This window comes from Nanorana parkeri, unplaced genomic scaffold (assembly GCF_000935625.1).
Source record: "Nanorana parkeri isolate BGI_ZX_2015 unplaced genomic scaffold, ASM93562v1 scaffold1863, whole genome shotgun sequence".
Lineage (NCBI taxonomy): Eukaryota > Metazoa > Chordata > Amphibia > Anura > Dicroglossidae > Nanorana > Nanorana parkeri.
In genome coordinates, this window is record NW_017308131.1 from 144,850 (window position 1) to 160,895 (window position 16,046).

Sequence of the window (16,046 nt, forward strand, 5' to 3'; positions counted from 1 at the left end):
GGCTTGTCATTTTTGGTGCCTAAAAACCCCACTTTCCTCTATGTTTTTCCTTTACTTGGAGAAGTATCAGAACTTAGAATGGTATCGGTGCATCCCTTATATATATTTATATAAAACAAATCATACATTAAACCAGAGATGTACAAATCCCAGGAGCTCCGTATGGTCCTTAAAAATGACAGCTGCCTCCTAACTTTTGAATTTGAAGTCAAAAAGTATTGAAGTCAAAGGGTTAGCATGGCAGCCAGGCAATTAGCATTCTAAGATGAAGATCAACATATACATTTCTCAGTAAAGGTTTCTTTTTATTTAAGGCTCCCATAAACATGAAATGATCATACCACAGCCCTCATGTCTACAGCTGCCAATGAACTACTGCAGACACCCCGTACTTTGCTATTTATGTCTAATCACTGTTGCTCTCCTAGAGATACAAGCACAGTGATTTGGCACTTTTTATGTGGAAGACAAGAAGATATTTGCAAATAAATAATTATATTCCTCCCTGAATTTTAGGGCATAGGAGGAGCACCAACACTAAACTCCACCTACAGCATTGCGTGCCTAAGTGAACCATTGTCAGTCACAAACCTGGAATTTATTAGGCTTTTTTGGGCTATAAAAACTAACCAAAAACATATTTACCTGTTCTATCAGGCACTACACTTAGGAGCCTTGGTCTGATATGGACACCTCCTACTTTGTGTTGTAATTTGGGTAGTTGTATATGAAACCTTATCTCTTCTATTTTCTTCAGCAGAGTGTTCTACAATTAAGCTGTTACATGCTAAGAAAATACTTGCCTTCTGTAATGTGAAACAAATATATCTGGTTTTTGTCTGTTGAATTCAATAGCACCATATTCATAGTTTCTGTTTTTTCTTTTCAGGCCAGGGGATATAAAGAGCAAACCGCACAGACGCATATTTTATGCCATTCAGGTAAAGGAAAGATAGAGGCTACATAAGTTTAGATCTGGATATACAGAGGAGATGTATTATTACCTTTCTGATTGATAAAAACTGTCAGAATAATAGAAAAATACACACAGAAAGATATCTCACCACTGCTGGAATAGTGAACTTCTAGTTGTGTCCTGGAGTTCCTGGCTCACGTTTCCAAACTATGCAAAGTATCCAGCTAGTCAGTGAAGAAAACTGACAGCACTTTGGACAGAAGCTCCAATAATAAGACCAAATTTTAAAAAGTCCAGTACATATAATATGGACACTAACCAGTCTGAAATGTGCAAGAGTGGTGTAATGTTTGTTTGTAACCCTCTTGCTGCCAAAACTGTTTTTGCACTTTTTGTTGCAGACATGTTAAAATGCAAATTTTAGGCCCCTTTTACATGTGCGGGCCCACCTGTCAGTTTTTCAGCCAGACCCGATTGGATGCTCTATGCAAGTCTATGGGCAGCCGCGTGTAAACGAACGAGTGTTCGTTTATAACCGGTTAGTTGGCTAGGTCCAGAAACACAAACAGATCAGAGATCTGTTCTGACAGACTGGATCGTGCCAGACCGGGGTTTATCTGATGTAAACGGACACATGTCTGTTTACATCAGATTCCCCATAGACACACATGGGGCCCGGCACTTTCAGTTCTTTCCTCCATCACACAATGGAGGAAAAAAATGTATAGACACAGATGTCCCCACTCTGTACAGCTGTCTGTTGATGGATTCTCTCCTGACATGCTCGTCTGAAATGGGACTAAGGCCTGAAGATTAATTGACTCCCCCACACAGAATTATAATGTATATGTCGTGAAAGCAGAGACCCTGTAAGAATAAAATGGTTGCAGTTGCAATTCTTTATGGGGCATGATACTAGTTCAACTGCTTAGCAAACTGTTTTTCAAGAAATGAGTTAACTTACTTAGTTAATCAGTTAATTTTTGGGCACATAAAGATAATATATTACCCATTTTTGTTGGTAAAATATAAAAAATGAGGTTGTGGCAAGTAAATAGCACCAAACATGTCAACCTTCAAAACTGCATACGCCTCTGTTAAATGACAAAAAACTACAGTACCCAAAATTGTCTATAGGCGATGGTTAAAAAACGTTTACAGATAATTAATACTTAACCATGAATGGGGCCAACCATGTTGGTCCTAGAATTATTGCTCTTCAGCATGCACAATGATACTGTAGCTAACATGTGGTGCAAAGTCGTGTTCACACGCAGGTGCACCCAGCGCATGTTTGTATCAATGTGTGTGTATGTGGGGCGGAGGGGATTTTTTGGAGAAAAAAAAATGGGGGTGTTTTTACATTTATTGTATTTAATTTCTTGCTTGCTTAATTTCTTTTCGTTTTGGGCCTGCCTTCTGCTTGGGGAGCCAAGAGGTGCTGAGCAAGGCTAGCAAATGTAAAAAATACATTGGTTGTATGAAAGGCATTCTATAAATAAGAGTCAGTACAGCTATGGGCACTGAGCAGATACCCTATAGCACCAGTTTATTGTAGCCTAATGTTCCTCCATATTCCATTTATATAGGCATCCTTAAAGAAGAACTCCGGGGGGGGGGGGGATTTTATTAACCCTTGCAGTGGGGCTACCTCTGCAATGCAAGTGTTAACTGCTCATTTTTGTTTAGGTGCTAAACAAAAAGTTATAATCACTCGATCATTCGCGCTGGCTTGTTCTTAGACTGGTCCAGGGCCTCTCTCCCCCTCCTCTGCAGCAGTCTAAGAATCCTTGTGTCATCACATTCTATACAAGAGCACACCGAGGAACATTCCATGTGTGCAGCAGAGCAGGGGACCAGGTTCAGTGACCGGAGACACAATGGGGTTGATTTACTAACCTTATAAACACACCACGAACATGTATACACCTCTGTAGTGTGTTCCCTCCCAGCATGATCTATGGGTGGAATCTAAACACCTTTGTAGTGTGTACACACCCAGCAGGTGTGTTGTGTAAAGCCAAGCATGAATTGCAAGGTGATGTTGTGTAAATTAGCTCTATGTTGTGTTGCTTGCGTTGATGAATGCAGGAATGTAAATGCATAAGCTAACCATTTTTGTCTAAACTGTGAAGCAGCATTATATATGCATCATGTGCATGATTTTTCCATATATGGCATTAGTGGAAATATGCTTTTAGAGACTTTTTGGTTGATAAATACGTTTTGCTGTGTGAAAATCACACGCACCTAGTGCGTGCGTGTGTTTAGGTTAGTAAATCACCCCCAGTAAGTCAGCAGTTTGGGTGAGTTTAATTTTTCTTTTTTTTAGCACCTAGACAGAAACAGGCAGTTATCCCCTGCAGTGCTGGGGTAGCCCCATGGCAAGGTTTAATAACATTTTTCCCTGGAATTCTTCTTTACCCTCCTTAATTCTTAACCCTGAGAAGATTATGATTGGAAGATGGTAGGTCCCAACCACTGCCTCAATTTAAAATGTGTCTTAGACTGGCCAGATGGAGGTCAATATTTTAAGGCCTCTGGCTACTTTCAGGCTGTTTCCTAGTTTATACTCTGTTTTTCCTTCTTGTTCATCCTGCTTGTCTATCTTTATTTCTTAGCAGATACCACAGAAAAGGTTACATTTATTGTAAAAACTCCACGCAGGCTGGTTCCAGGCTCTGAATATGCCCACATTGTAGTTGTAGGTAAGAACCAAATACTGTGGTTTCATTTTGTAGGTACAAGTATTTCCTTTAGATCCCCATCAGTTGTTCTAATCCCTTTTGGCAGGTGACCTCATGGGCAACCCAATCAAAAATCTGGAAGATATACTTGCATTACCAGATGGATGTGCGGAGCAGAGCATATCCAAACTTTCTAGATGTGTTACAGCCCTAGAATATCTACAGAGTATCAATAAACTCGCATCTGAAACTAAAGAAAAGCTTCTGGAGGGACTAGTTGAGGGTAAGTTGTTACAGATGAGGGTAGCAGTGACTTAAAACAGGGTGACTCTGTTTCAAATGTCACTTTATGCAAAAGACATACCTTCTGATAGCCAGTCTGAATGGACAATATGGCAAATTGCTGACTTGACAAGACCTACAGACAGTTTAACCCTTTAAGAGAAGTTGAATCCAGTATAGATTTACTCTGCAGTTAAAACAAAATGAAACTGAACATTGTGAGGCTGTGAGTGTCTAGCTAAAAAACAAACTGGCTAACAACAAACAGGAAAGGGGAACATACCAATACCAATAAAAAATTACAGCATGTAAGCCAGATAAAAAGGCTGTTTACAACACATACATCACTTTTTTGCCTTTTAAATGATTAAAGCATTCAGTCAGTTATGTACTGCATACCATGAAAAAGCAAAAGCCACAGCATTCATATGACTGAATTTAGCTGAAGTGGCAAATGAACTCTGTTAACATTAGCAGCCACTGAATCAGCCAAAAACTGGTAAAAGCATTATGTATTCTGCACAAGATAATGTTGCACCTGCATGGGGTTTATTAAATTAACATATAAGCAGGAGAAGGGGGCGGTACGGATCACCGCAGCTCTTGTCGGGCGGTGGAGGAAGCCGTGTACCAAAGCGCTAGTTGGGTGCAGAGGAGGCCGGGAACCAGAAGTGCCAGTCGGGGGTCCGATGGGAGTGCAGTCGGGATCCGAAAGTGCCTGCAGCACTAGTGGTCCGGTGAGTGGGGCGTTCTGGATTAGTGCTTAATTGCCACGGGTGCAGTACAGCCTTCTCGGCCAAAACTCTTCTATCTACTTCTATCTGTGGTGGGCTCCCCTGAGACCCTACAGAGCCCACCAGAGATCCTTCACATCCCACCGTAGACCCCGCAAGCCCACCACAGATCCTGTGGAGCCCACCTGAGACCCCAGCTTTCCTGCTCCGCTAATAGTGGAACATGTCAAAAGCTGCATACAGCGTGTATGCTGCATGCAGCGACTGACAGGTTAAGCAAAAAGTCAAAAACATGAAGGGGTGGAGAAAATTTAGGGCGGGCGCCTGAGTTTCATCTTGCATAGGGCAGCCCCAAACTAAAATACACAACTGAACCAAGCCATTTCAAAAATTCTACTTTTAACATTTCATAGCCCCAAGCATTCTTTATGGACCATGTCAAAATAAGCACTTTGAGAATTTCCAGACAGAAAAGGAAACACAAGTCCCAACAGATGTACTTTGAAGCACAACTTCCATTAAGTAGTAGTGCAAATGAAGGCATCCACATCATTATAAGTAATTTTTTTTAAATGTTGCCTGGTCAAGCCTTTATTGCCATTGACAACTAAAGGCACATCCGGGTTCTGGCCTGGAAGCTGCCAAACGACATCACATGGTTTTCCTGGATTTTGATGGGTATTTGGTACACACAAAATTGATTTATATTATTTGGGGCTGTTGGGGAATGTTCTGGGGTATATAACAAATATTTAGCTTTACTGTTTAAATTTTTAGATCTCTAACGCAGATCTATAAAAAGGTGTGGGCCTTAGACAAAATGTGGACAGTTCAGGGTAACTTGCCTGGAGGAGAAATACAGGAGCTGCCAAAAGTGACCCCCTTCCTATTGTCTGACTGTCTCAAGTTTCAGTAATTTCTCAGACATTGACCCACAATAAACATGCAGATTAAAAAGACAGAGCCAAGTCAGAATTCCTGATCTGCATACTTGTTCCAGGTTGCAAGCTTAGAAAGGGTTGAAATCATTAAATCAGAAAACCATCCAGGCAAATAGCATTTTCAGAAGGTAAAGTCAGTAATGGTAGTCTCCATGTTAGCTCAGCTTCCTTTTAAATATAACCAGGATTTAGGTATTGAAGTGCTGGTAGGTACTGTATTTGTTTGCTAATTTGTTGACCTCTTATGTGCAATTTGTTTTCAACATTAGCATAAAGTATACAGTAAATGAACTTTAATATAAGCATATCCATTTCCCTTTGCAGGTTACCAAAAACAACTAACATTTAAAAACCAAAATGGCTCTTATGGATTCTTTACTGCAAGTACACCTACTACATGGTATGTACCAAATTATGACGCATCAACCATGGATGGAAATGTTATGTGTTTTTGCTTTTTTTGAGAAGCTTTTGAAATATTAATACATACAGTTACAATTCATACAGTAGTTTTTTTCTACCAAGATGTTCACTTCAATACAGATGCAAAACAAGGTTTGGTAAGTCAGTAATGTGTAAAAGATCAGCCATAGGGAGATCACTGGCTTTAATGACTAGCCCTTTGCTTTTTGCCTGCCTTTTAGGCTAAGCTTCAAGAGTTCAGCTCCTCGTAATTTTTTCTGCTTTCTTTGCATCAAATGCACCAGCTGACTATTTTTTTCTCATTCAGAAAAACATATTATTTATATTATTTATTTTATTTATTTTATTATTATTTATATTAAACACCTTTACTAAACTATTATTATATCAAAGTAGCAAATTCTGACTAAGAATTCATCTTGTGCTAGTCTTGACTTCTAGAGGGGGATTTTGGACTGACTGCTATGGGTTACTGTACTTAAATACCAAATGCTTGGAATTAGGGATGCACCGATACCAAGTACCATACTCGGTACAAGAACATGTACAGATACTTATCGAGCTCCAAGACTAGACTAGAAAAAAATTCAAAGTTAGGAGGCAGCTGTCATTTGTAAGGAGCACACGGAGCTCCTTGGATTTCTACATCTCTGTTTTAATGTATGATTTTGTTTTTATTAATATATATTAGGGATGCACTGATGCCATTTTTGTGAGTACAAGTAGTGATACTCGCCCAAGTACTCACAGATACAAGTAATGATACATTTTTGTTTATTGTCATGTGAGAGTTTTTCTAAAATAATACAGACTAATGATTTCAGGACAGTGGTGGAGCGCTAGAGCCAGGTCCCAGCTTCAACCGTTGCAACCCTGGTAGTTCTCATGAAAATGCCAAGTATCAGCACTGGTATCTGAACTGGTATCGGTGCATCCCTACTAGGATTTTTTTACATTAATGCATTCTCACCATTAAGGTATAATATGCCCCAGTGTCTCCCAAACTTACTATGTTTCCTTATGACTGCTGTTGGCTCCAGGTCCCACTTCCCTGAACTTCTGCCTTGTGTAGCGCACTCCCTCTGTGCTTCCGAGAACATAGAGAGTGCATGCTCCAGCTGCTATCAGGCATGCAGGGAAGAGGGGAAAAGGTGAGTGACTTGCTACTGGGAGTTTGTGTGCCTACGGACGTATGCTGCCTGCTAGGAGGGAACACGCAGAGGTGTCTCCGTGCAAAACAATGGAGACACCTGAAAATATGCACAGGAAAGGGGGTTTTGTCAGGACTTCAGACAAGGTTAGAAATAAGGTCTGCTGCGCTGTATTATGTTTTATAATATAAGGGTTCATAGTTCAGTTTCTAAATAATCCACAACTCCAAAGCACAGAACCACTTTAAAATCCCCCCCCCCACAAACCAGGGTATAGTGTAAATATTGTGCAGAGTGAAAAATGGGAGAATTTTGGGTTAATTTCAGAACACGTTTACCTTCATTTAGTGATAAAAAGGGTAAACTGTGCAGTAAAAAACATTCCCATTAAAGAACACATGTGGGGTAAACCTTGTTTGATAAAATTTAACACATGTGAATCTTGTTGATGAAACTTCTCTATGGATGACTCGTGTTTGAAAATGGGTGCCGGGTAAGCTGTGCTATTGCAGTACCTGTACACAGTGTGGGGCTGTAAAACAAAATGTAAACATTGCAGGGTAAAAGCGAGATTGCCACAGTTGCGCTGTTAGGTTCGCTGCTGCCACAGGCAGATTTTGGGCAAAGGCCCGAGCAGAATAATAGAAAATATATAATACTACATTCTGTTGTCTGAGGTGTGTGTTCCCTGTTCCCTGATGCTTTTTTCCTTACTCTGCACTGAGCATTTTCTATTCTGCACTGCCTCATTTTATACTCTGTGCTTTCCCTATTCCCCACTGCCTCATTCCATACTCTGCAATGCGTCCCCTATTCTAAACCATCTTATTCTGTGCTCTGCGCTACGTGTTCCCTATTCGACACCACCTCATTCTGTGCTCTTTGTTCCACACCACCTTATTACATGCTCTCGTTTATCCACAATGGTAAAAATTCAGTTTTGTATTTAGATATACTTTATGAACCTCTGGCTTAGAGGACAATGATATAACCAACTAATGAAATGTTTTTGATTTTTATACCGCCTCTCTTGAAACTATATTTTCTTGCAGGGTAACGTCATTAGTAGTGAAAGGTTTTAGTAGCGCCCTGCAGTTTATCTATATAGACGAGAAGCACATTCTGGATTCTATTCAATGGCTGGAAAGTAACCAAATGCCCAATGGATGTTTTAATGATACGGATTCCTTCCTTTTTTATAACGAGGGTGTGAGTAGTAAAGATCTGTTTCACTAATGTACTGGTACTGAATATTCTTCAAATCAATCTTCTAATGAATTTGTAATCCGTTTCACACATTCATATACAAATTCTGTTGCTACCGAGTGGTATGAATTGCTAATTTGTAAATGTAGCTCTTTAAAGATCACCTCCTCCATCTATTTGCTGTTAACCCCCTCTTTCCTTGTACAATGGGTTAATCTCAGATAGCATACTAACCCATCCAGCAAATCAAGTGTTATCCAGCTGTGATCTGCCAATCCCCTGCCTCATGTTAGGTAGTCGCAAACTGCCTCCTGGGATGTCTGACGTAGACATCCCAATCGGCAGCGGGAAAGGAAGAGCAGTACATTATCCTCATCTAGACTGGGATTAAAGAGGACAGCCATTCAAAATACGCTGCCCAGCGCCGAGTGTCAACATGAGGTGGGATGGGTGGGTTGGGGGTATGGCTACGAGGGAGGTCATCTATGTGTGCATTGCTTACAGCTCCCTCACATGTCCTGCAGAGGTGTCTGCAGCGGAGTGACATCACATTCTGGCTCCCGGCACCTCTACAGGGCATGCAAGGGAGCTGTACATATGGATAGAGCTCTGTCACAGCTCAGCAGTCCACATTGGATCCCAGGCTGAGGATCCACTCCAGTTCTCGTAAGGTATGGAGGCTGGTTGGACTTTTAAAAAATGTGTGTGTGTTAAAATGTCAGTGAATGTGTGAGATTGTCTTTGTGGTTGTGTATGTATGTCAGTGTTTTTGAGCGCCCATTCACACTAGTACAGTGGGTTAATCGCAAATCGTTAACACACTGTACCACACAATTGCACCTACCATGCTTTCTGGTGTGGGAGGTATAGCTCCGGCCATTCATTTAAAAGGTACCTCGAATGCACTTCCCACCCACAGTTCCTACACCCGCACCGAAAAGCGTGCTACCCTAATGCCGTGCGTTCCATTGCAGTGCGACCTGGGTCTTGACTTAATGACCGAGGACAAATGTGGGTCCTGAGGTTACACAGGTTGAGAACCACTATTATAGAGTACAATGGGGGAATTAGAAACAGCCATCTTGTAGCACCACGATGGTGAGAATAGACCTGGGAACTATAACTGGGAGGTCTCCAAATGTGCCTGATATATCCCTTTTGAGGGGCTGACCCGTTAAACATTTGACTTTTTTTAGGAGGAGAGAAAAATCACACAAGCTGCCTATATCCTCATCTCTCTGCTGGAGCATCCAATTGCCCACAACAGTTTTTTAACTTAAAACATTTAGAAAGAAAACCTAAAATCTGTGGTAAAACTTTTTATCTAATTTTAATTTAAGGCTTAAATCCAGTGGAATTAAATAATGTCTAAACGTTGTAGACATAACTTGAATTTCGATGTGCTATGTGTATTTCTTCTAGATCTGTGCATTAATCCAGCATTTACGTTTGCCTTTATGCAGAATCTTCCTGTAATAAAGACCAGTCAGTGCTGCAGTGTGCAGGGTGACAGGTCTTGTATATGCTCTCATTCTCTATTTTGTGGGCCTGCTGGGTCCATCCCACAGCTCTCCTCTCTGCACGGGCTATGTGCAGCACGGTGATGATGTCACTGTTGCTTTTAAAAAGTAATAACTGGGTTTGAAAAGACATATGGTGCACACAAAGTGGATTTACGTAAACAACTACACCCCCCCGACAGTGTATTGTATGCAAAGGTAGAGCTGGTGTTTAATGATCATGTTACAGTTGGTAACAGGGAGGGGGGCAGATGTTTACAGTCTGACTCTGGTGTCAGATGGTGTTTCCTGTGGAGAAAACTTTAAATTTTTAGGCTTCAGGCCTCATAAAAACTTCATAAAGAATAAAGAAAGCCTGCAATGTAAGTTATGAAAATGTACACACATTTACTGTACATCACTGCAACTCTATTTTTACCACAATAAATGCTAATCACTTACAAAGGTGGATGTTTTTGTGTCTTGTTTGTTGGTTCATCATTCATTCTATTATGTGCTCTTTGTCTAGGGAAACATTGTAGAGAATGCTAAATCCTGCATAAGCAAAGGAGCAGAAACTGTTAATACACCCTTTAACTTGGCTGTCATGGCTTATGCCTTCCCCTTATCAGGAGACACTGAGCTGAGAGCACTCATGCTCAAACGCCTGGAAGAGCATGCCCAGAAGGATGACAGTAAGTAGTGTGATCTATTCCATATATATTTGTGCCAATCACTGATTTCTAACTGCTAAAGACTCTCTAGACTTATCCTTCAAACAGTGTGAGACAATGATGGAGCATCTACAGGTATCCTGCAGTTACTCTCTTGCCCAGACCCACTTTTTTTTTTTTAAATCGATTTCACAATGTTTCTGTGCAACGTCTCTTCCTGTTCCTAGACCATGCTGTCTGACAACACCGTCAATAGAGTTCAGTTCTTAGAAGCAGGAGTGGACAGGTTATCCCTATCAAGCGCCTCATGTGAGGTTAGAATATGGGAGGATGCATAGGCACTGTCACGTGTGAATAAGCTCTCTCCTTCTAATCAAGGAAAATATGCCAAGGCTTCTTTTTTTTTTTTTTGCTTACTTTTTTGTGATAATCAACTGTGCTAAAAATTCAATTTTTGACGGGTAGTTGTTCCAGTGTATGTAAACCTTAACATTGAATTCTCTCATTTGCTCCCTTTTTGGTCTGTTAAATATACAGTCGACCCCCGCAAAGTCCCGGTTCAGAGTTCGCAGCCTCAGTCATCCGCGGATTTAAATATCAAGGGCGTGTAGCTATTGAAGTAGAATAAAACGAAGGATCGACACCAGGCAGCGCCTCAAGAAGTAGGTTTTATTTCGGCCGGCCAGGAACATACAGCACTCAAGGCATGTTCAAATAATATGGGCTTGCAGGCTCCTTTTTATAGGGTTTTGGAACAAAACAATTAAATATGTTACCTCCAAAATCAGATAACAATGACATCTGTATTTCATTTAATTGTACCAAGATCATGAATTTACATTTATTCTTTTGGATAGATTTGGATAAATTTCAAGGTTATGGGACAGCTGTTCATTAAAACAAGGTCAGAAAAAGGTGCTAAGACTTTGGGGTTGATTTACTAACCTTATAAACACACCACGAACATGTATACACCTCTCTAGTGTGTTCCCTCCCAGCATTATCTATGGGTGGAATCTAAACACCTTTGTAGTGTGTACACACCCAGCAGGTGTGTTGTGCAAAGCCCTGCATGAATTGCAAGGTGATGTTGTGTAAATTAGCTCTATGTTGTGTTGCTTGCATTGATGAATGAAGGAATGTAAATGCATGAGCTAACCATTTTTGTCTAAACTGTGAAGCAGCATTATATATGCATCATGTGCATGATTTTTCCATATATGGCATTAGTGGAAATATGCTTTTAGAGACTTTTTGGTTGATAAATACGTTTTGCTGTGTGAAAATCACACGCACCTGGTGCGTGCGTGTGTTTAGGTTAGTAAATCACCCCCCTTGTCTCTAAAGGTGGTCATACATCTGCCGATTATCATACGATAATCGCGGGAAATCCCACGATTGTACAATAATTGGTAGGTGTATGGAAGGCGTGCGACCGTTTCTACTGCACGGTCGCACGTCTTTTGTCTTACGAGCACGTTGGAAAACCAGCGGAAAATCTTAACATTTTCGGCGGGTTTGTGGCGTGCTCGTAAGACAAATGCCGCACGGGCCAGTGTGCGCAAGCGCACACTGCCCGCTCAGCATTGCAGTCATCGGAAGCCCTCCCCTCGGCGGGGAGGACTTGCGATGATCGCAAGTACGATCTGCCTGTCCAAGATGGGCAGATCGTACAAGCTTGTAATTACCTTACAACCATCGCAAGACGAAAGTCGTGCAATGGTTGTAGGGTGTATGGCCAGCTTAAGCACCTGATACACCAACCCATGTTGTACCTGAACTTTAGTTGACCTCGATCTACAAAATCAAATGTTGTACATGTTGCTTAGAATATAACAAAATATATATGTATTCTATATATAAGATCAGGATAATAAGTATATATGTATATATTGACTATAACTGTAATATATTTAATAGATAGATAGATTATTGATTACACAAATGTACTATGTGTATATGTGAATGCAAGACTAAACCGTTTACTTGCTCATTATTCTCTACAATGCATTGCCAGTATGAAGAGATGTGTTTCAAATATATCTGCCTAAATGTGTGCTCAAAGTTATACAAAACTATGCAACTAAAAATGCAGTGCTTGTGAAGCTTGTGTTTTCTATGAAGGACACTAAGAACAATAAAATAGTTCTTTCAACATATCTATGTAACTACATCATAATATGCATGAATAGTTCAGTGATAAATACGTATCTCTAATATAACGAGATACTCTATAACAGTGGTTATCTCAACCTGTGTAACCTCAGGACCCACATTTGTCCTTGGTCATTAAGTCGAGACCCAAGTTGCACTGCAATGGAACGCATGGCATTAGGGTAGCACACTTTACGGTGCGGGTGTACGAACTGTGGGTGGGAAGTGCGTTCGGGGGTACCTTTCAAATGAATGGCCGACGCTATACCTCCCACACCAGAAAGCATGGTAGGTGCGATTGTGTGGTACAGTGTGTTAATGCTATGCGATTAACCCACTGTACTAGTGTGAATGGGCCCTCAAAAACACTGACATACATACACAACCTCAAAGACAATCTCACACATTCACTGACATTTTTACACACACATACACAATTTTTTTTTTTTTAAAGTCCACCCAGTCTCCATACTTACGAGAACTGGAGTGGATCCTCAGCCTGGGATCCAGTGTGGGCTGTCGAGCTGTGACGGAGCTCCATCCATATGTACAGCTCCCTTTCATGCCCTGTAGAGGTGACAGGAGCCAGAATGTGGTGTCACTGTGGTGCAAAATTTAGCATTGACAAAGCCTGATGAAGGGACCCTGTGTGGTCCCGAAAGCGCTTGTTGGTCATATGACAAAAAAACTTCAATAAATTAAGCTTTTGCTATCCTAAAAGGACTCGTGTGCTGGTGACATTTCTACAATTTTGCTGACATTCGCAGCGCCATCCCCAGTCACTGCGAGCACCCCCCACTACAAGGGACATATTGGTAAGGAGTGCGACAAGGATAGTACTTATTGTCACTCCGGTGCAGACACCTCTACAGGACATGTGAGGGAGCTGTAAGCAATGCACACATAAATGAGCCCCCTCGTAGCCATACCCCCAGCCCACCCATCCCACCTCACATTGACACTCAGCGCTGGGCAGCGTATTTTGAATGGCTATTTGGGGTGAGAACTGACAGTGCTGCGCTAGGGGGAGGCTGAAGAGCCTCTCACCTAGAAAAGTGGAAGGTAAGCAGCGACCCACTGAACACGGGGTCGCGACCCACTTCTGGGTCACGACCCACCAGTTGAGAACCAAGGCTCTACAGGTTCCTAAGATTATGTGGTGTAACTGCTACGTAATGATAATCTTAATTAATGTGAATATATGTGTTAATATAAAAATTCCACTACACTATCTTGAGTGTTCTCGTGTTCTTCTTAAAGCCATAAGATGCCGCCCAAACGCCCTGCACCTTCTAAGGCTTCTGGCAATGCACCTAAGCGCCAGAAGAAGTTTAAGACACTTCAGGAGAAGGTTGAACTACTGGGTTTGCTTCGGGAACTAAAAAGTTATGCCGCGGTAGCACGCCATTATGGCATCGACTAAAGAACCATGACCACATTAAAAATTTGAGGTTTTTCCACAGGTGCTCTAGGAACGTAACCCCTGCGAATTTCGGGGGGTCGACTGTACCGCCGAAAGCATTTGTAATAACTTTTGGAATGAGTGCAATACAAAAAAAAGTTGATCTTCTCAGACGTTGTTCTGTATCATCTCAAACAGTCTAATGAGCCATTCCATTTCTTATCTTGAACTACAGAACAATTTTTCCCTGTGGTGTGGAGATGAGTACAGTGGGAAGAATTCAGTAGTTTAGCAAAAGGGCAGGAAACTGAGTACGTTTCTGGCAGACCCGTGGGTATTTTTCTTTTTTTAATTGCAGAGTCTTTCTTTAAATAGATAAAACATGGGGAGTGTGCATGTATTGCAGAGATGCACTGCATTTTGTTTGCTTTGACATAAGCATTGAGTATAGGTCCATATTAAGTATCTTACTGTAATTATGGCCATTGCAGGTGTCAAAAAAAACCTGGTGAGCATTCTCATCTTCCTTTTAGGGTGCAGTGAGCAGACCTGAGTGGTCAATCACCAAGCAATGAAGTCATATGGTGGAGGGAATTAGGTCATTAACTATTGCTGACATTCGCAGCGCCATCCCCAGTCACTGCGAGCACCCCCCACTACAAGGGACATATTGGTAAGGAGTGCGACAAGGATAGTACTTATTGTCACTCCGGTGCAGACACCTCTACAGGACATGTGAGGGAGCTGTAAGCAATGCACACATAAATGAGCCCCCTCGTAGCCATACCCCCAGCCCACCCATCCCACCTCACATTGACACTCAGCGCTGGGCAGCGTATTTTGAATGGCTATTTGGGGTGAGAACTGACAGTGCTGCGCTAGGGGGAGGCTGAAGAGCCTCTCACCTAGAAAAGTGGAAGGTAAGCAGCGACCCACTGAACACGGGGTCGCGACCCACTTCTGGGTCACGACCCACCAGTTGAGAACCAAGGCTCTACAGGTTCCTAAGATTATGTGGTGTAACTGCTACGTAATGATAATCTTAATTAATGTGAATATATGTGTTAATATAAAAATTCCACTACACTATCTTGAGTGTTCTCGTGTTCTTCTTAAAGCCATAAGATGCCGCCCAAACGCCCTGCACCTTCTAAGGCTTCTGGCAATGCACCTAAGCGCCAGAAGAAGTTTAAGACACTTCAGGAGAAGGTTGAACTACTGGGTTTGCTTCGGGAACTAAAAAGTTATGCCGCGGTAGCACGCCATTATGGCATCGACTAAAGAACCATGACCACATTAAAAATTTGAGGTTTTTCCACAGGTGCTCTAGGAACGTAACCCCTGCGAATTTCGGGGGGTCGACTGTACCGCCGAAAGCATTTGTAATAACTTTTGGAATGAGTGCAATACAAAAAAAAGTTGATCTTCTCAGACGTTGTTCTGTATCATCTCAAACAGTCTAATGAGCCATTCCATTTCTTATCTTGAACTACAGAACAATTTTTCCCTGTGGTGTGGAGATGAGTACAGTGGGAAGAATTCAGTAGTTTAGCAAAAGGGCAGGAAACTGAGTACGTTTCTGGCAGACCCGTGGGTATTTTTCTTTTTTTAATTGCAGAGTCTTTCTTTAAATAGATAAAACATGGGGAGTGTGCATGTATTGCAGAGATGCACTGCATTTTGTTTGCTTTGACATAAGCATTGAGTATAGGTCCATATTAAGTATCTTACTGTAATTATGGCCATTGCAGGTGTCAAAAAAAACCTGGTGAGCATTCTCATCTTCCTTTTAGGGTGCAGTGAGCAGACCTGAGTGGTCAATCACCAAGCAATGAAGTCATATGGTGGAGGGAATTAGGTCATTAACTCTGGATGAGCTGCCACACACACTATCTGACATAGAGCTTACAGAGGGTTTAGACCGAGGACATTGAGGTAGTATAGTGAATATGAGTATCGTGTGTGTGTGTGTGGGGG

General features: G+C 41.6%; 1 protein-coding gene across 1 annotated transcript in view; it reads left to right on the forward strand.

The window, feature by feature from the left end:
• The window catches only part of LOC108799966 (alpha-2-macroglobulin-P-like), a 77,807-nt gene that overhangs the window by 50,517 nt on the left and 11,244 nt on the right, over window positions 1-16,046 (forward strand). Inside the window, exons 20-26 of the mRNA XM_018571916.1 lie at window positions 890-941; window positions 3,541-3,624; window positions 3,710-3,886; window positions 5,885-5,960; window positions 8,187-8,343; window positions 9,537-9,606; window positions 10,370-10,534. Coding sequence (XP_018427418.1) covers window positions 890-941; window positions 3,541-3,624; window positions 3,710-3,886; window positions 5,885-5,960; window positions 8,187-8,343; window positions 9,537-9,606; window positions 10,370-10,534 — 781 coding nt within the window. The remainder of the gene's footprint in view (window positions 1-889; window positions 942-3,540; window positions 3,625-3,709; window positions 3,887-5,884; window positions 5,961-8,186; window positions 8,344-9,536; window positions 9,607-10,369; window positions 10,535-16,046) is intronic.